Below are 23,538 nucleotides of genomic sequence, written 5' to 3'. Positions count from 1 at the left end.
TTCCCACCCTCCAAATGTTTGACAAACACTCGCTAAAGAATTAGCGTCGGGGCCTCCCCGTATTACACAAAGAGAGCATCAGCATAGTGGCCCCTGGCCCAGGTGGGATAAATTGAAGTGCTGCGCAGTCTGATTCCGGATTAGGGGGAGAGGTTTAGGGGAAGGCGTGTGATCCAATCTCCAGGGTTAAAGTTGGCTGCGTGTGAGTGCAGCCTTTCTTGCCCCTTGGGGTGTGTCCACAGGGCTTGCTCGTCAGGTTGTGTTTGTGGGTGTTTGTGTGAGACAGGGCGAGGGTGGGGGGTCATGATCAGCCCCCCGGGAGAGGGGCCTCTAACCGTGCACGCCCTGGGTGGGGGCAGCGGGGGCGGCCGCGGGCCCCGGTCCCGCTCACCCCTGCGCAGAGTGCAGGTGCTGAAGCAGGCGGCAGTCCGGCCCCACGGCGGCGCGCCGGGGGCGGGGGCGGGGGGGCGCCGAGGGTCGTGGGCTGCGAGGCGCGGCCGCGGGCGGCAGGAGGCAGCGTCGGCCCAGGCGTCGAGGCGGCGAGCGAGGCAGCGCGCGGTGATGTCAGTGGCGGCCCGGCTGGCAGCAGCCGGTACTTCCTGTATAAAGGCGGGCGGGCTCGGCTGCAAACCCTACTAGCCAGTGTCAGCCTCTCGGCGGGAGGAGGAGGAGGCGGCGGAGGAGGAGTAGGGGGAGGGCTGTCAAATTCGGGAGCCAGATTTTTTTCCTTTCCCCTGGCAGTCCCTTCCGCTTCCCCGGCTCCTGGCGTGACATCTGCGGGCCGGGGACCTGTATGTGTGTGCGCGCCAAGGAGCGGAAGAATGGCAGTGCTCAAACTCACCGACCAGGTAGGGGGCGGCGGCGCCGGCGCGCGGGGCGGCGCGGAGCCGCGGCGGGGGGATGGGGGCGCGGCGCGGAGCGTGCCAGCGAGCTGTTTACTCGCGGCGAAGGGGAGGAGTGTGTGCGGCCGGCGGCTGCTCCGAAAGCCGGCGGCTGCAGCTCTCCTCCCCGGCTCGGTCCCCGCCCTGGGCCGTCGGAACTGCGCGCTCGCCTCGGCGGCCGGGGCGCCCCGGGGGCTGGGGAAGGGGCGGCGGGGTTCCCTCTGGCGTGCGGGGGTGCGCGGGAGTGCGTTGTCCGCGGGCCCGGGCTGGGCAGGGGGAGGGGAGTCTCGAGGTGCTCCTCCGGTTCCTGTGGCGCTGCGCAGCGTGGGCTCCGCCAGCCCGGGTGGGCCGAGGGGAGGCTGGTCCGCGCCGCCGGGAGGAGGACCGTGGATGGAGAGGGAGAAGGGATGGCAGCCTGGGACAAGCCAAGAGACCCCCAGCCAAGCCGGAGACCGGCCCATACCGCGGCTCTCGTGTGGTCGGGCTGTCTTTACCCTTTTGACATGACATCCTGACTTCCTCTTTAGTAGCCCAGAGGCTGTGTGTGCGTGGTGCGCGATGGGGGCCCCTGGCGCGGCTCTGCCAAGAGCAGTTAAGTCCGGCCTGGGGCTCCACTCACAGACTGTGGGCTACCGCACAGGGTAGCTCTGGAGTCCTTTGCTCGGAAAGGTGGGGCTATTTGCTGGCTCGGTTGACAGTCCTCACTGCAGGTCTGTGGAATGGAAACACCCTACCTTTGCGGACTCCGCTGCTCTGAGGGCATTGACACTCACAGGCGCCCAACCAAGTTGCATGACAAAACTCTGCAGCTCGTCCTACGAAAAAAGGAAACAGCTTGCTCTTTTTTTTCTTCTGCCATTTATTTATGGATAGTGAAATGAACATTGTTTTGCGGTCCTGGTAGGCGGCAAGGCAGTCTTGACTTTGACACACACGGTCAAACATGCCAGTCCTTGGTGTTAAACATCTCATACTTATCCAGTGGGTTGCGCCTCGTGCCTCGCTGTCCTCAGTATCCAGCCAGAACTTCCTGCGACTTAAATGCAGTCAGTCACCACGATAATTTTTCTCCTGCCTTTAGAGTCAAAGTTTTGCTTTGCTTTCCATAAGTATTTTCAGGCTTTTAAAATTTTCTTTTTGTGTGGGGGAGGGATCACTGAATTAAAATTCACGTTATCGTTAAATTTAGCAGGGGGAGCAGCTGGTAATCGTGATCAATCTACTTGTTCGCATTGGTTCCAGAGCATTGAAGAGTGCTTGTAAGTTGATACTAGTTTAGGCTTCCCCTCAACCTTTTGGTCACATACTTAACAACTGTTAGACATTTGCTTGTTTTAAATCTTCCAAGTTTAGTCTGCCTTGGTCTTGTTATCTTTGCCAGTGCAAGTTCCTATATTTCTCTGTTAATGCCTAAATCTTCATCTTCAAAGTACAAAAAATGCTTCTAATAGGCGTTGTCATTTTCACATACACAAAGGAATTTTACATAGAATTTTAGAGCTGGAAGGAATGCCAAAGATGATCTTCACCCAGATCCTTGATTTTTTAAACGAAGAAACTGAGGTATAGAGAAGGGAAGCATGTCTTCCTCAAGGACCCAGCTGTTGACTTGTAGGGTAGAGATGCTCTCCTGGCTCCTGCCTTCCAGGTTCCTGTGTTTTCTTCTAGGGGTTGAGACACCTCCCTCCATCTTGTCATTGGATGTGTTGAAAGGCTGACAAGAAGGCATCCTCTCCTCAATCAGATCAACACTAGTGAAGAGTGTACTTGGTCTTAGAAAAAAAGGAAGTTATTCTCCAGGACTTATCACAGTCAGACTTTCAAAGATAGTTTCTCTTTTAAAGTGTTTCTGAATACATCCCAACCCTTCCCCCAACAAACTAGTGTTACTGTGGGGGGAAAGAAAGAGTTGTATAACCTTCATTTGGTTCCATTTACTGATGCATAAAGGGAAACTAAGGAGCTCTAAGATTCAAGAGCATCTAAAAATTGCCGGCCTATCTTGGGGCAAAACCGGTGAGGAGGTGGACTGGGTGCCGTGGAGTGGTGAGCAGTGATGGTTTCTGCGAGCCTTTAGGTCCAGGAAGTGTGTGGTCTTTCTTGCCTTAGATAGTCTTACCTTTCAGTTTGCAACTAAATTCTTAGAAGCTGGTTCTTAATCTCACCAGAGGCTTAAAAACCCTTTGCTTAAACTCCTGTTGCAGGAGCTTTGCTTCACTATTGTGAGTAGGGGGCCACCTGCTTTGAATCTGGGCCTTAGAGTTTGAAGAAGAGTGCCTAGGTCTCCACTCAGCTGTTTGTAAAGCAGTCACTTGTTAATTCCCTCTCATCTGTTTAACACCCTATTTGCAAGGTGGATCTTATTTTTGCCAGGGTTCTTGGATTTTTAGTTTGAGGACACATTCTTGCTGTTGATAACCTGAATCACTAGTTGTTTGTTTTATTATTTTGGTTTTGTTTGTTTTTTTGAGTTTTGTTATTTTTTAAAGTGAGGTAACATTGATTTGTAACATCACATAAGTTTCACGTGTACATGAAAGCAGGTGACGTTTCCGGTCCCGCTGAAGCTGGGTGCAGGAGCTTGCTGGCGATGACGGTCAACACCTCAACAGTCAGTCCTGTACTGACATCTCCATCTTGCAAAAGGAGGAAAATGCCTTTTCTTAACTCTGTTTTGGGAGAGTAGAAAGAAAGGGGGAAGGGAGAGGCAAGTGTGTTGTTTTTTTGTTTGTTTGTTTTTTCTTTTTTACTATGAAAAGGAACTGGGAGCTATTGCTGCAAACAAACTTCGCATTGAGTACTTCTGCATTTTAACTGTCTCTTCTGTTTTCCCCTTCACAAAACACACATCAATTTTCTTGCAGCATTAGGGGGACCAGTCTTCCTGGTTTGCCAAGGACTGAGGGGTGTTCGAGGATGTGGGACTTTTGGTGCTAAAACCAGGACATTCTAGGCAAATCAGGTCAAGTTGATTACCCTATACAGCACAGCACACAGTTACCTATGTAATTAACATTAATAATGTAATTATTTCCTCATAGATGGACGTTGGGAGGTTTATTTATATCTTTGGTAAAGTGAGGTAATTTTAAGTTTGGGGAAGAAAGTTTCATTGCATCCAAATGTAATACATTTTGTTTCAAGATAGATGTGAAATTCTTTGCAATTTTATTTGATATTGAACTTTTCAGGGCTGCGGGGGGTGTTCTTTATGTCATATAGTGAAGGCACTGCAGTGATTTTAAGAGTGTGGTCATATCTTTAGCCTGGCCCCCCCAAAAAAGTTTTTCAAAGTTCTGAAGCAGAATGGTAAGTGCTATTGGATCTTTGAGATATTCACTCTTCTTCTTGAATTTGCTAGTGACAGTGGAAAGCCATCTCCATCTCGAGGGCTGCCTGTAGACAAACTCTTTCTGCAGGGGGCCCTTTTTGGAGCTTCCTGCCTGGAGGCCTTTTGGTTTGGTGTCCTCTTGCCAAGTCCTGTAGCTCACACTTGAGTCACCCACCTCCTTGCCAAAGGCAGTGGCTGGCAGCCGTGGCAGTGGCAAGAAACGAGAAATCCTGTAACTTTGAAAGAAGCATTTCTGGCCCTTAGTGTGGGGTCTTGGGACACGTTACATATTTTACTGGGCTGCACTTGTCCTTCCAGGGCTCCCGGCAGCACGGGGCTTACAGCAAACTCTGCGTCCAGTTCTGACTTCAGCAGAGAAGGGAAAATAAAGGCTTTATTCTTTGGACCCTTCTCTAGTTGTCTTGGGATGCAGTCACGTGGTTTGGGGAGGGCACTTGAGGACTGGTGTTTCATGGCAGAGACCTAATAATGGCTTACATTATTGTGATCTTATTGTATGCTGGGCCCTTGCCATGAATCGTCTGTCTTAATCCTCACAGCCATGCTAGGAGGTAGGTGGTTGTGTGATTCTTACTTTACAGATGAGAAAACAGGAAAAAAGTGGCTAATTGACTTATTCGTGGTCACACACCCAGTAAGTGATGGAGTGCAGTGTCCTACCCTGGCAGTCTGATTGCACAGGTGGGGCTCTAACCACAAAGCTATACTTACGATAGTTGAAAGGGCAGTTCACCGTAGGACTCACGGATGCCTGTTCTTATTTACCTGGAAGGCTCCAGGTGAGCCACACTCCCACATTCCTCCCAGCTTGGGGGCCAGAACCAGGTCTGGCAGAGTCAGGAGCTGCTCTGAGGCCTCTGCTCCTGCCACACTGGTGCCTGGCTTATCCCATTTGCCTTTCACCTCCCTACTCTGGAGAATGATGTGTTGGTTGGTAGCTTGGTGATTTTCTTCTTGGTCATTAACAAACTGGTCATTGTACAAAACCCAGAAAGCTGGACAAGCAAAAACAGTTAAAACCATCTGAAGTCTCTATACTCAGAGAGAGCTACTCTTTTTTTTTTTTTCGGTACGCGGGCCTCACTGTTGCGGCCTCTCCCGTTGCGGAGCACAGGCTCTGGATGCGCAGGCCCAGCGGCCATGGCTCACGGGCCCAGCACTCCGTGGCATGTGGGATCTTCCCGGACCGGGGCACGAACCCGTGTCCCCTGCATCGGCAGGCGGACTGTCAACCACTGCGCCACCAGGGAAGCCCGAGAGAGCTACTCTTGAGAGCTTGATATATTTCCTTCTAGCTTCTGTCTAGGTAGCCAGGTAAGAATTTTAAACATTCCACATGATGATATTGGTATCTTTCTCTTGAGCATCAACGTGATACCTATGATGTCTAGACCAATGGGTTTTCCAAATAAACTGAATTTATGCCTCTCAATAAACAACCGGCTGCTTTAGTGTAAATCCAGCAGTGGTACACAAGGTCTAGCCCTGGATTGATTGAAAACTTTTTTTTAAGGTTTCAACTTTTACTTCTTCTTTTCTTCTAAACAGAGAGTAAATATAAACTCAGAAAGGCACACTTTTTTGTGCCAGAAATAGGCCTGAAACATTCTTTAAAAAGATTTCTATTTCAACAATATAATGTGAATTAAAAAAAATTTTATTGGAATATTTACAGTATTGTAAATATATACAGTGTTGTGTTACAAGCAATTATTTATTTATTTAAATTTACTCTTGGCTGCACTGGGTCTTTGTTGCGCGCGAGCTTTCTCTAGTTGCGGCGAGCGGGGGCTACTCTTCGTTGCAGTGCACAGGCTTCTCGTTGCAGTGGCTTCTCTTTGTTGCAGTAACACAGGCTCTAGGTGCGTGGGCTTCAGTAGTTGTGGCACTCGGGCTCAGCAGTTGTGGCTCGCGGGCTCTAGAGCACAGGCTCAGTAGTCGTGGCGCACGGGCTTAGTTGCTCTGTGGCATGTGGGATCTTCCTGGACCAGGGCTCGAACCCGTGTCCCCTGCATTGGCAGGCGCATTCTTAACCACTGCGCCACCAGGGAAGTCCAGTGTGGATTTTTATAGGTGAAACTATAACATGAAATAATTTATAAATAGGCAGGGGCTACAGAGATCTGATAATCCTGTGGTTTCCAAAATTGCATAAGCTATGGCTCTCCTTTTTGTTTTTATTCCAAGGAAAATTCCGTATTGAAGCTCAATATATAAAAGAGGTTGGTGAGAGTAGTGGTCCCTGAGGCCCTTACAAAGATTATTTGGGTTTAGTATTATTTGAAAGTGTCTTGCAAAACTGCTGGTGCCTGGGTCAGTGGTTCTTCTCCTGACACACTGTGTACTCAAAAAACAAACATTTATAAGTGTTTGTAGGTGATTAGGAGTAACATAGAATTTGGATGACCATATCGTGTTAATCCAAACTGGGACACCTTTGAGGATGATGGGGGGACCATTAAGTATCACACTGAGGAAACAGGTGTGAGTCAGGACACAAGGTCACACACGTAAACTATGTTTGCTCACTTCAGTATTGAAGTGACAGTAATAGTGAACTGGTTTGGCTAGTAGACCAGTCACTGTCTTTCCAGTCAGACTGACACGGGAGCTGGTGTGATAAAGACTTTTCTGACCTTATGCAAGGCCCGAGTTGGCAATTGGCCTCTTTCTCACACATCAGCTCTGACCAGTTGGTCAGGGGTTGCAGGACCAATATGTCAGAAGCACTGTGGCTCTTGCAGCCAGAGATGGGGGGAAATGTGACGATTGCTAATCAGTGTTTGCTGTGGGTATAAGATAAAGGAGAGGTAGCATATATAGTGTCTTAGCCAACCCTTGGCCAGTCAGATTACCCTCTGTGGGCCTCAGGCTCCTCTTTGTAAAATGAAGAGGTTGGACTGGGCGCCTTTCCAGTGCCTGGGCTCCACTCTCTCCCTCTGTGACTCACCCCTGCATGGGTGTAGTGGCTGAGGAGGGTGTGTTTGCAGATGAGCTCTAACTGAGCTCCCCAGGTAACGAAGTCAAACAGTTAATTTCTGGCTCCAGAAGAGAGTTTTAACCGACGTCAGTCATTCAGGAACTGATTCCTGCCCTGTCCCCCGCTTTCATTTTATAGATAACCCAAGATTATCTAAGATTCTTCATTTTATAGATTATCCATTTTATTGATTATTCCTTTAGTACCCTTTTGCCAACATCATCTTCGCCCTCTGCCCTGCTGTCGGAAAGTTAGTAGAGCAGGTATTTTCTCTTATCAATGTTGATGCTTCTGAAAGAGTTGGTCGCCCAAGAGGTTGAAATGAATGATTCATGACTCTAATTTTTTGTGATGATATTCATAACTTTTAAGGATCCTTTCACTTGTCTCTCCTTTTGAAAACTGAAAATTTGTCTAGTACTCTATTAATTGGGCCAAGCAAAGAAAAGAAGCATGTAGTCCATCTTTGGGCCATTTCAGGCTTCACTAAGCCAATGTTCGCTTGTGTTTCTTGGTTTTCATTTGTCTCTCATCCCCTCAAACACATCCTCATGAGTCATAAGCACCGCCATGTAACTTTCTAAGGTATCTTCAATGCCAAGAGGCCATTTTGCCCCAAGGGAGCCCCCCACCCCGACCCCAACCAACTCCTTCTAAAATTAAAGGTGTGCAGAAACATCTGAGGCCGAGACACGCAACATTTAATCACAGTTCTAACCTGTTTCTAAAGAGTTCCATGTTAAATTGCTTCAGTTTTGCTTTCACTTATTTTTAAAATAACACTTGATCGGGAATCCGAAGATCCGGATTCTACTCATGGTTCTTTCTCTAATAGTTGTGTTGCTTTGGGCAGGTCGTGGCCTTAGTTTCTTTGTGAAATGGGAGTGGGCGGGTGGAGAGTCCTCTAAATTCTTTCAGCATCCTAACGTTCTAAGAGAACACCCCAGGTATTTCAATGTCAGCCTCTTCTCAACTCTTGGAATCTGGTTTCAAAAGGTATCTGCCTTCCATGAACTTATGATTTTCCCTGCAGCACCCACAGTTCTGCCTGAGTCAGGGGTCCTTTCCCCCAAAATGCCATCTTCTAGTGTCTCCAGGAGCTTGGTTTTGGGGACACAGAAGCCCTGGGGCCTTTCTCAGTGTGGCCTTTTGAGACTCCCTTGAGCATCTTGCAGGGCAAGGGGAGCAAACTTTCAGACCCCATGTTTGACTGTTGAGAGCTGTGGTGAGCTGGGGCCCACTGGAGCCTTCCTCAGAGGGGCTGCTTTAGCGAACAGCAGCCTGGGTTCTCTCCTTAATCCTGTTTGATTGAACTCCACAATAATATCTGGGTCTAACAAGCCTGTTTCCCCACCATTGGCCCCAGATATTGGGTGCAGTGGACCCAAAGACCATAAACTTTCACAAGGAGGGATTTCTTGCATGAGATCAACATGTGTAGATACACTCTGTCTGTGGAGGAAACTTGTTTTGGTATCTAAGACTGGCAGGATGAAGAAGAAGATAGGAAGTGAACACAGGACAAGTGTCGCAGCAGAAAGCCAGGCAGAAATTCAGGTCACGTGATACAAATCAGCCAACCAATTTTTGTTGAACAATGCCCTCCAAAAGAGGACGGGGGCACCTCTACTCCAGGGGTGAACGGGCTGCCTTCTTGATTTTGAGAAAGAAAATATTAGAATATTTCTTTAAAAAATACCTTAAAAATTTTGTTTGTGTGTACTTTTAATGTATATTATATGCTAGTACTATAAAACCCTCTTAGCTCTACTTTCCACTTTTGGCCACCTTGGCCAAACCACAACTTAGATTATTGCAGTGCACTTCTGACTGGTCTTCCCCATCCAGCCTTGGCCCCTGCACTCTATTCAACATAGCTGTCAGGGTGATGGCTCTCAGATCATGCAGCTAACATCATACAGTGGTGCCCCGGGCCCTCTCCACCCAGTCCTGCCACTCACCTGTCCAGCATGTCTCTTCCAGTCTCTCCCTGGCTCCTTGGCTCCAGCACAGCGGCCTCCTCACTATTCAGTGAATGTGCCAGGTGCACTCCTGCCTCAGTCCCCGAGCTTCCTGCTTCCTGTGAAGCAGGAATCTTCCCCAGGTATCTGCATGGCCCACCCTCACCTCTCTCAGATCTTTGCTTGAATATTACCTTCTTGGTGAATTCTTTTCTGGCTGCTCTAGTTAAAATGCCCACTCCACACACTTCTTGTCACTGTTTCTTTCTTTTCTCCATGGTACATATCCTTTATACCATATGTTATATATATATAATATATCCATATTTTTTTGAAATAAAAACTTACGTGTAGGAGAGCCACAAGTAACAGGGCAAAGATATATATATTTTTCATTTCCTTCTGTATCTTCAGCACTTAGAGCAGTGTAAGGCACATAGTGAAGGCTCAGTAAATATTTGTTAAGTGAATGAAATAAATATGTATGTATGTGTATATATTTGTATGTGTTCAAATGTTTTTACTTATGAGGTGCTCAAAGAAAAAAATTTGGAAAAACTTCTGTAAACAGAGCTTCTGTCTGTACACTGGGATATTGAGTTTCCATTCAAACAAAATTCAGAGTAAATTTTTGGCCCCATCAGAAGATAAAAGATCACTTTTGGTCTTTTTTTTTTTTTTTTCGGTTGTTTCCTCTCTTTTTAAATTGGGATAGAGATGGGTTAACATTGTATTTAGCTCTGAGCAAGTTCCATTTCTTTACAGGGGAGGTATCAGGGTGACACTAGGAAAAGGGACCCTAAATATGTTGGGAAGGGACACACACCCATGGCAAAGTGGATCTTCTGTGCATTCAAGCAATCAAGGGGTGTTTAATGAGCTCCATCTCCATGGCAGTGACTCAGCTGGAGTCCTCCACTCCCCCTCTTTCCACAAAGCATAAGAACAGGTAAGACTAGGTCCAATAAAATAGAGACCAGACAGAGAATTGGTAATAAGGAGACAAGATAATACTCAGGCTTTATGTGATTTGATCCTAACAACATACCTGTGAAGGGAGTGGCTATTATTCCATTTTACAGATGATGCAAATGAGAACTGAGAGATTAAGTAATTATTCAGGGTCACATGACTCGGGTTCACACCTGGGCAAGCTTGACTCCAAGGTGCACATTCTTAGCCATTGTGCTTCTGGCCTCCTGACATAGGTGTAGCATCACAAGAGACCCTTTTCCCTGTGGAGGTCATGGTCTTGTTAGAGATGACTGAATGCCTTGTAGGTGGAAGGCCCACCTCAAATCTTTCTTGAATACATGTGGTATATGAAACAGCTCTCAAACCAGCTATAGCACAGGTTTAGACTGTATTTTGGGGTACTGATTAGGGACTACAGGAGTCCAGAGATGGGCAGAGTTATTAAGAAAGGCTTCAGGGAGCTGGAGGGAGCCCAACTGGTCCTTGAGGAAAGGAATGGTTTAGGCAGCAGATGGGAGTGGAAGGTATCCCAGATGAGTGACGTGCCAGGTACCTGTCGGGGTAACCTGAGGACTGTGAATTTACTGAAGCATAGGGTTCATGCTAGGAAGGCAGAAGAGCAAAAGGAAGAAATAGTTAACATGCAAACTTGGTGGGAGAGGTGTTTGTATATTAACAAATCTTTCTCACTTGAGTTCTTCTGATAGGTACTACGTGTCCTCTCCTGGAGACCTAAATTAATGAGTTTGTATCTGGACAGAACTCATTATTCCCATTTGTTGCTTAGGCATGAACTTTTAAAAACTAACATGTACCCCACCTTGTTCCAAAAAGTATTAAACCATAAGGTAAGGTGTTACCTGTGGTTTCTTCTGTCTCCATGACACCCTCTGCTTGAATAGAATGTTGCATGTATTACTTGTCATGGCAACATTTTGTGGACAAACATGTATCCTGGAGTAGCATGGACTTCATTGAAAGAGGCTGGATGGTCTTCATGGTGCAGGACATTGGTGGAAAAATGTAGTAGGTCTAGAGATGGCCTGTTTTTAACCGAACACATTTTTTTAATTAAAAAAATTACTTAAAAAAATAGAGACTGTGGGGATTCTACAATAACAAGATCCCATTTCTTTAAAAAAAATTGCAAGAAAAAAAGATGGAGGGGAAATATGTAGATTAAATGAGAATTAAGACTAATTGGATTCTGATGCAAACAAACTTAAAAAACACACTTCTGAGAGACAGTTGGAGAAATTTGGATGCTGACTGGCTATTTGATGACTTAAAGTATGAATATAGTATTGTGATTATGTTTAAAAAGAGAATCCTTATCTTACAAAACAAGAAAAAAACCCCACGGAACCTTAGCATTTGTCCAGGGCACTGAAATATTTTAGTTGACTCACTCTTTTCTGGAAACTGTTTCTCTTTCTTTTTACTTCTTCCTGCTCCTTTTGTTCTCCTCCAAGCCCTTCACTCTCACTTGACAGAATATCTTCAGTAGAGTTTTTAGAATCCTTTTTGACTGATTGTCAGAAAAGCACACAATTCTGCTAGCTCTGTTGCCTAAAGAAATATGCTTCTGAATTAGTTGTGAGGTTCACCCGCCTATTGACTTAGTCTAAGCGGCACTCATGACTCCAGTCATCTATTTGAGTGTCTGCCTTAAAAATCACATCTTGTGTGTGTAAGGAAGACCTGGACTTGGCTGTCCTTGTGAAATATTTCAGGGTGAGGTTTTTCCAGGGGAATTCAGATATTAGAGTTGCCAAAAAGTCATTTTGTTATATTAACTTTTTAACCCTGTTTCTATCTAACCCGGCTACTTTTTAAAAACAGCAAGCAGTTATAAGGTCTCAATTTTTTTTTTTTTTTTGTGGTACGCGGGCCTCTCACTGCTGTGGCTTCTCCCGCTGCGGAGCACAGGCTCTGGACGCGCAGGCTCAGCGGCCATGGCTCACGGGCCCAGCCGCTCCGCGGCATGTGGGATCTTCCCGGACCGGGGCACGAACCCGTGTCTCCTGCATCGGCAGGTGGACTCTCAACCACTACGCCACCAGGGAAGCCCATAAGGTCTCAATTTTAATGACCCTGCCTTCTCCCCTCTCTTCTTACCTGAACAGGAAGTGGGTGTTGGTCGTTGCCCCAGGGATTTCAGTGCTGCTTTACGCATGCTGAAATATCTTCGTTTATTCCTACAAGTGTGAAAATCTTTCCACATCCTTCTTAATGGAGTCCAGATTTCAGAATAGACTGTAAGCTTGAGAATTGGCCAACTGCAACTTGAGTAAACGATAGTGTCATAAGTTATTTAGAAGCCAAGTGAATAGGGTTTTAGGTGCCTTGGAGCCTCAGTACAGTTATGTCTTGGGGCCTCTGAGGCGAGTGTAACATTTAGTTGCTAATGCTCCATTTCTTAGCAGCCAAGAAGGCACAATCTTGTTTTGAGAAGCTCTGCTCTTTAGCAAAGAGTCTTATGTCAGGGTTCTAGGGTACTCTATTACTGTGTTCGTAATGTTTTAAAATATTGTGGCATCTCAGTGAACAGTTTCCAAAAATATTACATGGGAGTGGCATAGTTAAGAGAACACTGAATTGATGTCTGGAGACCTAGGCTATAAGCACATCTCTTCTCCTAACTAGCTGTGTCATTCTTCCTGTGACACAACTTTTCTCGATTATAAAATGGGTATAATAATACTTGCTTGATGGGAAAGTTGTGATAATCAGGTGGGAAAAGTCTTTGTCCAGCAAGTGGCTCACGGTAGAAACTCAATAAATAGTCTTTGAATCTCTAGTTGGTTCCTCATTTGTCAAACTAAAGAGACTAGCTCTCTAGGATTAATTTCAGCTCTATAAGAATATGATTTTAATTATGTTTTGTTTTAAGTTTATGCCCATTTGTCTGGTCTTCCTTCTCTCTAACTTAAACAACATTGGTAGAGAGTGTGTGTTTGTTTTATTTTTGTGTGAAATTTCCATCCGTAGGTTTGAATTGTAGCATTTTGGTCCCCCTACAACTTTAAGAGGTGTATTTTTCTTTCATTTCATTTTAAACAAATCAATTGGCTTAGTTTATTTGACTGAAGAATCTTATGTTTAGATAGGAGAATAACTGTGCGTTGAAAAAATTCTGAGGCATTTGCAGTCATTCTTGATTTAAGTTGTCAAAAAGAACTGAAAATTACTTATAAGAATGCCATTTCCTCTTCGCAGAAGTATATAATGGTGTCTTTTTGAGGAAGTAAGAACAAAATAGTTGATAGAGCAATGTCGATAAAAAAAAAATCATGGTGTAATTTCTGAAAAACATCGGTGTAAAACTTCAAGCCTTGAATGAATACATAACAGGATAGAAAACCCTAAATTTCTCTGAAAAAAAAATGTGGTTAAAAAAGTCAGATGACAGATCCTGGGTGAAAAGTCACTTTAATTTAGAGTCCTTTTTCTCTTAAAACTGCAGAATGCTATTTAGAGAGGAGGTAAGTTAAACATCATTGGATACATGCGTGTATATTAATTTTAAAGTGTATTTCAGTTTGAGTTTATACCCGGTGAAGGTGTAGGACAAAATAAAAAGGGTCACGGGAAAAAGAAAATGAGAAAAGGAGTAGATTAAAGACAGAAAAATAGGAGAGAACCATATTTTAGACAAAGAAGGAAGGAAGTAGGAATGGGAGGGAGGCTGAGCATGTTGCTTTCTGAGGTGAATGTTGGAGATGCTGTTGAACGTAGCCTGAGTTGGTCGTCCCTGCGCTCTCTGTTCTTTGAAATAATTTTTCACATCGATCTCTGCTCTTCAGCCACTTTGACCCTTATTTCTTGGAGTTCTAGAATCAGAAAAACCAGAGTGGAGGTTGTTACTTAGGCTGCAGAAGAAATGAGCAGAGCTATGTACCCAGAAGAGTGGAAAGAATCAGGCTGATGGGTATCTGGCTCATCCTTTGGGTCCTTGATGCTGATATAGAGCCCTCAGAATTGGTGCAGTGGCCGGCAGATGATAAATTGTTTTACATAGTGGGCAGGCAGGTACTGAAGGCTCCTATGACTGGTGACTAGTTTCCTGTGACGTCTCTGGTGTTAAGCACCCACGGCCCGTCCATGTGAATTGAACTCAAGGACATTTCTTCATCACTGCCGTACCTTTTCAATGATCCTTTCCAGAGATCTAATTCTCAACTCCATTTCTCCCGTGAATTGGCCGGGAGACCCTGGCAGTCATCACACCTCTCTGGGCCTCAGTTTCCTCTAAGTGATGAGGACGTTGGCTTAGGTGAGCCAGCTGCCACTCCACTCTTCTATGACTTTGACCCAGAGGCTGGCAGTTCACTCACTGTGCACAGGTCAGATCCAGCCCGCCGCCTGTTTACATGGCTTGTGAGCCAAGAATAGTTTTTACATTTTTAAATGGTTGAAAGAGATCAAAAGAATAATATTTTGACACACATAAAAATTATATGACATTCAAATTTCAGTGTCCATAAATAAAACAGAACACGGCCTCCCTCATTTGTTTATGTACTGTCTGTGGCTGCTTTCGTGCCCTGAGAGCGGAGAGGAGTCCTTGTGACAGAACCTATGTGGCCCGCAACGTTGAAAATATTTACTCTCTGGCTTTTTGCAGAAAGTGTGCCATCCCCTGCTCTAACCTGAGTACACACTTGGGACCGTACTCTTCAGAAATTGAGTGCTACCTTCTTACAGCCTTAGTATTACCTACACTGAACTTTGATCTAGACTTAATTAGATTAAGATAGGAGAGTCTTGCCTTTATTATATTCTCCAGGAGAAAGTAGAAGCTTAGTTAGCTTTCTTGGTATGCTTTTAATTAAAAAAAAATCCTCTTTAAAACAATATTTTGTTTGTACTCAGACTTTTTTTTTCTCCCTCTAGGAATCACTGTAGAAAAGGAAGCCATAAGTTTATATTTTAAATCATTTGCCTTTTAGACTGGATTTTTAAACTCCAGATGTGGACTCAGAAACAGTTAAAATGTACTTTTGATGCTCTCAAGGAGCTGAGACGGGAGAGGAGAGCTTTACCACTTATAAAAATATATTTTTTTCTTCTTTTTTTTAACATCTTTATTGGAGTATAATTGCTTTACACAGTGGTGTGTTAGTTTCTGCTTTATAACAAAGTGAATCAGCTATACATGTACATGTATCCCCATATCTCCTCCCTCTTGCGTCTCCCTCCCACCCTCCCTATCCCACCCCTCTAGGTGGTCACAAAGCACGGAGCTGATCTCCCTGTGCTATGTTTACCACTTATATTTGAGAGTGAAACAGAGATCTTAAGATTTTCTATTTCCCATTGTGTGCTGAAAATGCTATTTTTAGTTTCTTTGAGTAGGGACTCCAGATTACTGTGGGGATGAAAATGGTTTTAATTTTTATGGAAAGCCAATTTAAACAATTAAATACATTTAAAAGATACCCTTAATTATTATACATGGAAATCATAAACTTAAGAAATAAATATCAATAGTATCTACTTATCTAATGTTTCTCCTTATTCTAGGAAGTTCTCTCTGAAGCTAAGTCTGGTCATTTCTGTGTGAGTTATGAGTTTTGGTGAGTGTGTGTGTGTGTGTGTGTGGTTTCCAGTGTTCATGTCATTATAATTGTAAAGAGGATTTGCCTCCCACTCTTGAGCTTCCAGAGTCACTTGAGTTATTCTAAAACTCCTCCTAGGCCGGGAGTTCCTTTCGATCTCGGGAGAAGATGGGTACCTTGAACTGGTTAGTGAGGGGCAAAAGGGCAGTCAATCAACACGTGTCATCTTTCTTCTAAAAGTTAGCTTCATTTTTCTCTTCTGAGCCTACAGAGAGAAAGAATTAAGACTGAAGGGACTTGCTGATAAAGATTTGTAAAGAAATTCTTGTAGTGTATAACTTCAGAAAACATTGACAGTGACTTCGTACCTAAAGTACCCGAAGACCTCCAGCATTTTCTGAACAATATTATAAATCCTCTGGGGGAGACAGGAGGCGAACACGAGAATCCCCATTTTTCAGAGGGAGAAACCGAGGCCAGAGGCTGTTCCTGGGCTTGCTGACTCTCAGTCGGGCTAGAGCTCTTGTTTTTCCTCTGGCTCAGTCTGAGGTGCATTTCATTTGCCTGTCCTGTTCTTAAACAGCACTTGTAAAAACGTGTGTCATTATATTTAGGATACAGCTTGAAACACTGCATAAACACCCCAGGATAGAATACTGAAGTCTGCTGCCTGGTAATTATTATGTGGTTCTAGTGTCATGTTGCCTGTGTTATCCAGATTAGAACTGGATCACCCAGTTTTCAGTTGGTCTAGAAGAGGGAGCCCCTTGTATACAGGGCCGAAAGGATATTGCCTCATGGTTCCCCTTTGGGTTAAGAACCTTGTGATATACAGAAGGCTGTGGAACTTCATCCTTGTTTGAAAACACTCGTAACTGGGAAAAGTGCTGAAATACTAAGGCTTTCCCACGCCCTGACCCCCAGAATACCTCCACAGTGTGCTTTGTTTTCTTTTTTCGAATTTCCTGAGAAGTATCTGAAATTGCCATCTGAAGGGAATGTTTGTCACAGAACTGCTTAATCTCTAGATGTGTCTAAATGCAGATGTAGTTAACGAGTACTTTCATTTTCCTTCTTACGTGGACAGGGGCGAGTTTCTTGGTTGAGCCTCTCACTTCTGGTTTTAAGCCATGTTTAGCTCCTTGATTAGTGTGTGGCTTGGGAAGGTGGGAGTTAAGCCGTTCGTTTACTCTTCACTTGGAGGGGGGGAAGTGTTTGCACGCCCACTTTTTAGTATGCAGGGCTCTGGTGAACCTGATAGTAGGTTATCAGTAACTACTAACTGAATGAATGAATGATCCAGTGCCAGTTTCTGCTGCTGTGTTTTCTCCTTCCCCACCATCCTTCCCAGTTCCTTAATATTTACTTTCTTTCCTCTTCCTGAAATCATTAAAATGAAGCCAGAAAGGTCAGGACGTGATTAATATTTTGTTATATAAATAGCCCTAGTAAAAGGATTGGTGGTGGAAAATATTGTCAAGTTTTTTGGTGGATTTTTTTTCTTGGTTCTCTGTTAAATATGTATAATCAAGAATTGTGTGACCGATAGCTCATTGTGTCATGACAAGAGCAGATCTGAATCAGCCTCCCTCACCCCCAGTCAAGGAAATAGCACAGGAGGAAATGTTCGGTTATCATTTTTTTATAGTTACAAGATTTTAGATGGGCTTTAACTGAGACAGGTCTTTAAAGACTTGCACAGGGACTTCCCTGGTGGCGCAGTGGTTAAGAATCCGCTTGCCAGTGCAAGGGACACAGGTTCGAGCCCTCGTCCTGGAAGATCCCATATGCCGCGGAGCAGCTAAGCCCGTGCGCCACAGCTACTGAGCCTGCGCTCTAGAGCCCGCGAGCCACAACTACTGAAGCCCGTGCCCCTAGAGCCTGGGCTCCGCAACAAGAGAAGCCACCGCAATGAGAAGCCTGCGTCCTGCAACGAAGAGTAGCACCCGCTCGCGGCAACTAGAGAAAGCCCACACGTGGGAATGAAGACCCGACACAGCCAAAATAAATAAATAAAATAAAGACTTGCACAGGAAGTCACTGTTAATGTGGGTGCTTGGTACCAAGCTTATATGGGCCCAAAGGAGGCAGAATATGATTCCCACCATTGATCCTGGGTGGACCAAAGGGAGGGCCAAGCCGGGCCATCTAATGATGCTCAGGAACAGCTCTGCAACATTTTTTATCCTCAACTTTTACCTCTGAAACATTTTTACAACTATGTGTTCCCTTGCACATTTTTTAGGTTTTCATCATAAAGTTAGAAAGATACAAAGGATGTGATTACTGGCATAATGTAAATATTGACTTTTAAAATAAAAATGTTATATCACTGTTTAAAATGTATTGAATGGAATTTAAACACTTGTGATTTGATATGTCCCATCATCACTTAAAAATACCTGAGCAAGCAGTTCTTTAATAGAAGGAACTTTTACATTGTTCTTTTTTCTCCTTGAATTCATACTTTCATTTTACTTCCTCACACAGAATTTTACCCAAGTGGAATATGTTAAAAACCCTGTTTATCCAATGATACTTTGCAATAAAAATATGATCCTAAGGTGGTAAGAATTCTGTAAATTTCTGGATTGAGTTTATCTGTATAATAATTATTAACAATTTGTCAAAATGTAAATATCAATATAGTACAAAGTTCGATAAATTATTAACAAAACCTGCAAAGTAAGACATTCTTGTTTGAAATGCCTTTCTTAATCTCTGTATGAGGCTTGCTTTCTTGTTTTAAATTAGTTTGAGTATTTGTGGAGAACGTAACTTACTGCTGGGATGATACGGATGTTCTTTAAAGGAAGTTCTCCTGACCTGTAGTATTTTGAATGTGCCCTTTCTTGGGCATCAGCACGTTTAACACCTTGTGGGCAGTTCCCTTGGTCAGAATCAGAATGGGGGAGAGGTAAGTCTACCTTTTGTCATGTAGGAGAAGAAAGATCCCCAGGAGAGATGTGTGAAAAAAGCAGCAGCAGGTCTCCTGAACCGATGCCTTTTAGGAAGGTGGACATTTGGAAGCTGAGGCTGTGGATCGCGACTCCCACACACAGCCTGTGTCTGCAAACCCCTCACAAAGGCTTCCTGTGCTCCAGGGGCTGCAGGGCCCCTACGCGAAGTCACTGCTCTAGAGAGGCAGCCCTAGAAGAGCTGATGTCGTCCTGGGGGGCAGCCTGCATTCCTGTGCCCCCTGGAGTCCCATCAGTTGGCCAGCTGGGTCACCGGGTCACCTCAAGTGTGAATGAGACACATTAGTCAACTCTCATAGGCAATACAGATCTTCTTTGAAAGCTTGTGCTTGCAATTTTGAAAAACTAGGCTCATATGTGTTAAAACTTTAACTTTTCAAGGTAAGGTAGAGGGATATGTAATAGGGCTTTAGATAAATTCTCACTTAAAAGACATTTAAAAGCTAATTAACCCAAATAACATTTCTTTCATGATTTCTGTGTTTCTGAAAGATAATTCTAGTAACTAGATCCTTGATGAAAAGTCGGTTTCATGTGTATGGATGTTTGGACAACTTATCCCTCCGGCACGTGAAACTTTATTTGACGCTTGGGAAGCCTTCCTCTCAGATGTGTTGAATCTGGTGTCTATATAGTACCCCTCCTCCTATTCCACTCTGTGCCATAATAATCGTGGGACGTTAGCAATGGTGTTTCTCATTAAATTTTAAAATTTAATTAGAATTCAGTGTCTTGGAAAGCTCATTTCTTATATTTAAAGACCCAGATCCTGCTCTTATAAATGATTTTTGGCAAACCGGCTGCTTGTGGGAGGACATCTGACAGCTACTTTGGTTTGTTTGTCAGTTTCGGAATGAGCTAACAAATCCCCTGATTCCCTAAGTTGGAAATAGATATTATATCTGGGCAGTTACTTTACCAGAAATGAGGTGAAATATCTAGACATAAGATTAAAAATGATGTATTGTTGTATGTGTATGTCGAATGGCTTCATCTGGCTTTCCTGTGCAGTGTTTCAACAGCATCAAACATGGTTCTTTAAAGAGAATGCTGATCTCCGATGACTAGTGTTCCTGGTTCCTCTCTCGCTCATCTCTAGGCCAAACAGAAACACATCCTCTCTGCCAGGTATTCTGTGATGTCCCAAGGCAGGCCCGACAGCACAGCGGCTTTTCCTTTTCTGGCTGCAGGAGGTTTAACCTCTTCCTCAACTATTCTACCCATTTTTTTTCAGTTGGAGGATATATACTATTACATTATTTAGGCTATTTAGTACTGTTATTTCTTTTTCAAAAAACAGATTTTATTTTTTAGAGCAGTTTTGGGTTCACAGCAGAATGAGCAAAAAGTACAGAGTTCACTTACACTCCCAGCCCCCCGACCTGTACAACCTCACCAACTCTCAACACCCGGAAACAGAGTGGTACATTTGTTACAATCCCCAAACCTGGATTGACACCTCATTATCACCCAAAGTCCATAGTTTACCTTAGGGTTCAGTCTCGGTGTTGTGTGTTCTGTGGGTTTTGACAGATATTTAATGACAGGTGTCCACCATTATAGCATCATACAGAGTAGTTTCATTACCCGAGAAATCCTCTGTGCGCTGCCCATTCATCCCTCCTCCCTAACTCCTAGCAACCACTGGTCTGTATATTGTCTCCATAGTTTTGCCTTTTCTGGAATGTCATATAGTTGGATAGATTCTTTTTTAAAAAGAAATAATAGGATAAGAGAATTTGGGAACTTTAAGGAATCTTAAACTGTTTCCATTCTGTGGCCTTTTCATGCTTACCAAAGTTACATGTTTTTTAACAGTTCAGATAAAAACCAAATGTTCAGCTTCACAAGCAAAAGCATACTTTACATTGTTTAAAGTCAAGTTAAATATTTCTAGGAGAAGTAAGGAGAAGCATTAAAAAAAATCAAGGTGTAGGAAGTAGAAAGAGATTCTTTCCTTAAAAAGTCCTTAAAGAATTCTTAAACCAACTTTGGTTGCCATTTTGATAGCATTAAGGGAGATCTTTGATTAAATAAAAAGAGATTGCTTTCAGATTGAGAGAACTAGTATTAAATAGAAATATGTTCAGTTTTATTGCAAGGTGGAAATGGACTCTGTTGAGGCAAAAGACGTTTGGAAAGGATAATGTGCTTTAATAGTGTCATGGAGAACTCTTGTAGAGTAGCAGACGACTATGTTGGCCAACCAGCTACAATGACCGAATGGAAGAGTTCTCTTCCTGTGCCAAAAAATTGGCCATCTTGCCCCTTTACTCTGTAAATTCGGGTGGTAGTGCTATCAGCCTCACCCAGAATTAGCTCTGGGGTTCGGGCATTTAGTGTGGGAGGTGGTATTGTTGAATCACTTCCACTAGTGCCCAGTGATAAAACTGGCAGCCTTGATTTTGTCCAAGAGGTGACCACATCGACGTCTCTTCTTTTCTTTAAGCATCTGATACTGCATTATTTTACTCATTTCTTTAAGCTCTGTACAGGTTCTTTGTCAGCCACAAATGGGGTTTTGTGTTTTCTCTCCTTTTTGTTTTTCTGTAATCTGTTTAACCAGGGTTTATTTTGCAGGAACTTGTGATGGGGGGCATGCCTGAGACTAACAAACAGGCCAAGTCTTTAGGGCTGTGACACCAGGCTGTTAATAGCTTAAGAGGCTCTTCGTTATGGAAGTAAGTTATAAAGTCACAGAAGGATTTAGTTTCTTGAGAAAGTAAAAATCTACTTAGCATGTTTATGGGAAAGGAGTGAGAGTCATTACCTCATTAGAGCCAAGCATTAAAGCTCCAGCATCCAACTAGAATATTTCCCATAGTTTGGCAAGTCACTTTAACCCTTGGCTTCCTACACCTTGATCCTGTTTCTCCAGTTGCTCCATCACAGGCAGGCTGCTGTGTATGGATCACAACCCAGAAGAGGAGCAGAGGGGAGCTTGGTGCCACAGGTAGCATTTTATGGAATCACAGATGCTCCATTGACTAATTCTTGGCTTCCATGGTTCCAGACGCATTCCTACAGCAGGAGGATTTGTGGAACTAGTTGATGGACATCTTGCAACTGGAACTCACCAGGGCCTACAGGTCTTGCACAGCTCAAACTCCCTAACTTTTCATCGCTTCCTGCAGAATGTTTGTAGGTGGGCCTAGGGATTTCACTAGGGATAGTGAGTGATATATTTGTTCAGGGGTTAAAGCTCCTGGGTGGGCTTCGAGGTGTGCATTGCTCAGAGTGCCACAAAATTGGAATATCACTGCTTCTGTCATAAGAAAAAAGACGCTGTTCAACTAGAAGAAAATACATTTCTATTGTAAGTAGTTAAAATTTAACAATCATTTCTAGAATTTTGTTTAAATACACACATGTAGTTTTTGAGTATATGTTGCCTTCATTTCTTGTGAGATCATGTGGTGGTAGGTGCTAAGATTTTAGAGAAATTAATGGGAAAACTTTAAAAGAATAAATGTCATATATCTATATGACACTATATAAAATTATTTTTTTTCCTTCTAAGAATTGGGAAAAAGACTCCATTGTTTGATTTTCATGGTGAGGCAACTTGGACCTGGTCATAGAACATGGGTAGCCTGAGGGACAGTAGTTGGAAACCTCTAGATCAAAATGCAGGGGAAACTCCGAGGAATCCCGGTAGCCTGTCAGAAGCCTGGGAGACCTTCGTTCGTTCTGTGTGTGCAATTCTTTGATATTGTTTGCAAATGGATCTCACTAAAGTGAGTTCCATCTCTTAATGTCACTAGGTATAGATGTCTGTCCACATTTGGAAGTACTTTGGAAGATGATCTCATACCAAATGAACATGTTACATTCCTGTTCATATAAGGCCTGATGCTTTATTTTCTCCAGAGTAAAATGTAGATTTATCAAGATTGTAAACTTTACGAAAGCACTTCAGTTTTAGTTTCCCTGTACCCCTCAATCCAGCAAAGAGACAATGTCCTGGACCTTTCTGGGAGATAGTTGTCCGACTTTCTATTCATTTTCTTCCACATCACCAACTGGTAATTACTTCACGTAATTAAAACTGGAAAACCATTGGCTGCCCTTGTATAAGGCACCAGCCCCTAGGTAATTGACATCAAATTTCTGAAGCCAGTAATAGGATGTAAAGTGCCTCTTTTGATGAATCTAGTGGCAGATGTGTTTGGAAAATGAGGAAGTGATGTTGCTAACTTGCTGACTGTATAATGTAATGAGGTGTAGTTTAACTGGTATTTCCTCTATTAAGGGAATGCAGGCAGGCTTTTTTTCTTGGCATTAAAAATGTCTGTATTACTCTAAAAGCCTCCTGGGAATTTTAAACTGCTACTTGCTTGCTTATAACTTTCCCTCATTTTCTTCCCAGCAACGGAAGAGAAGTTTAAATCCTGTTTAAATCCATAGTATATTCTATATTATGAGACTTACTGGTAGGTGCTAATTCTAAACCGGTGTTCTGTCTAAAACCCTCTAAAATGATTCTGATACAGATATGGAAACTGCAGTGTCTACCATGTTTTCCAATGAAAGTCTTTACTTGGAGGCATTAGAGAGAAGAGGCTGCAGTGAGGGGCAGTTGTTGATGGTGTGTGTGCATCTTGAATGCCGAACTTGGCAGTTTATAGTATTGGGCTGGTACGGGGTGTGTGGCAGTGTATGTTTAAGAGTTTGAGGATGAATCTGGCATTTGGATATAGGTAGCTTAGTTTATTTATTTTATTTTATTTTATTAATTTTTTTGTGGCCACGCTGCGTAGCATGCAGGCTCTTAGTTCCAGGAACTAAGATTTCCTTACAGTGAGGCCTATTAAATTAAAAAAAAAACATTATGATGAATTACCCTAGGA

At 43.6% G+C, this 23,538-nt stretch overlaps 1 protein-coding gene across 4 annotated transcripts in view; it reads left to right on the top strand.

Moving 5' to 3' along the window:
* Window positions 1–680: 680 nt before the first annotated feature.
* Window positions 681–23,538, top strand: part of ANKRD44 (ankyrin repeat domain 44) — a 328,696-nt gene continuing 305,838 nt past the window's right edge. For all 4 annotated transcript variants that reach the window (XM_081242878.1, XM_081242876.1, XM_081242877.1 and 1 more), the window contains exon 1: window positions 681–848. In XM_081242878.1, the coding sequence (XP_081099004.1) occupies window positions 822–848 (27 nt within the window). In that variant the 5' untranslated portion in view covers window positions 681–821. The remainder of the gene's footprint in view (window positions 849–23,538) is intronic.

The sequence above is a fragment of the Mesoplodon bidens genome (genome assembly GCF_964165515.1).
Source record: "Mesoplodon bidens genome assembly, chromosome: 8".
Classification (NCBI taxonomy): domain Eukaryota; kingdom Metazoa; phylum Chordata; class Mammalia; order Artiodactyla; family Ziphiidae; genus Mesoplodon; species Mesoplodon bidens.
This window is presented reverse-complemented; position numbering and strand designations above follow the sequence as displayed.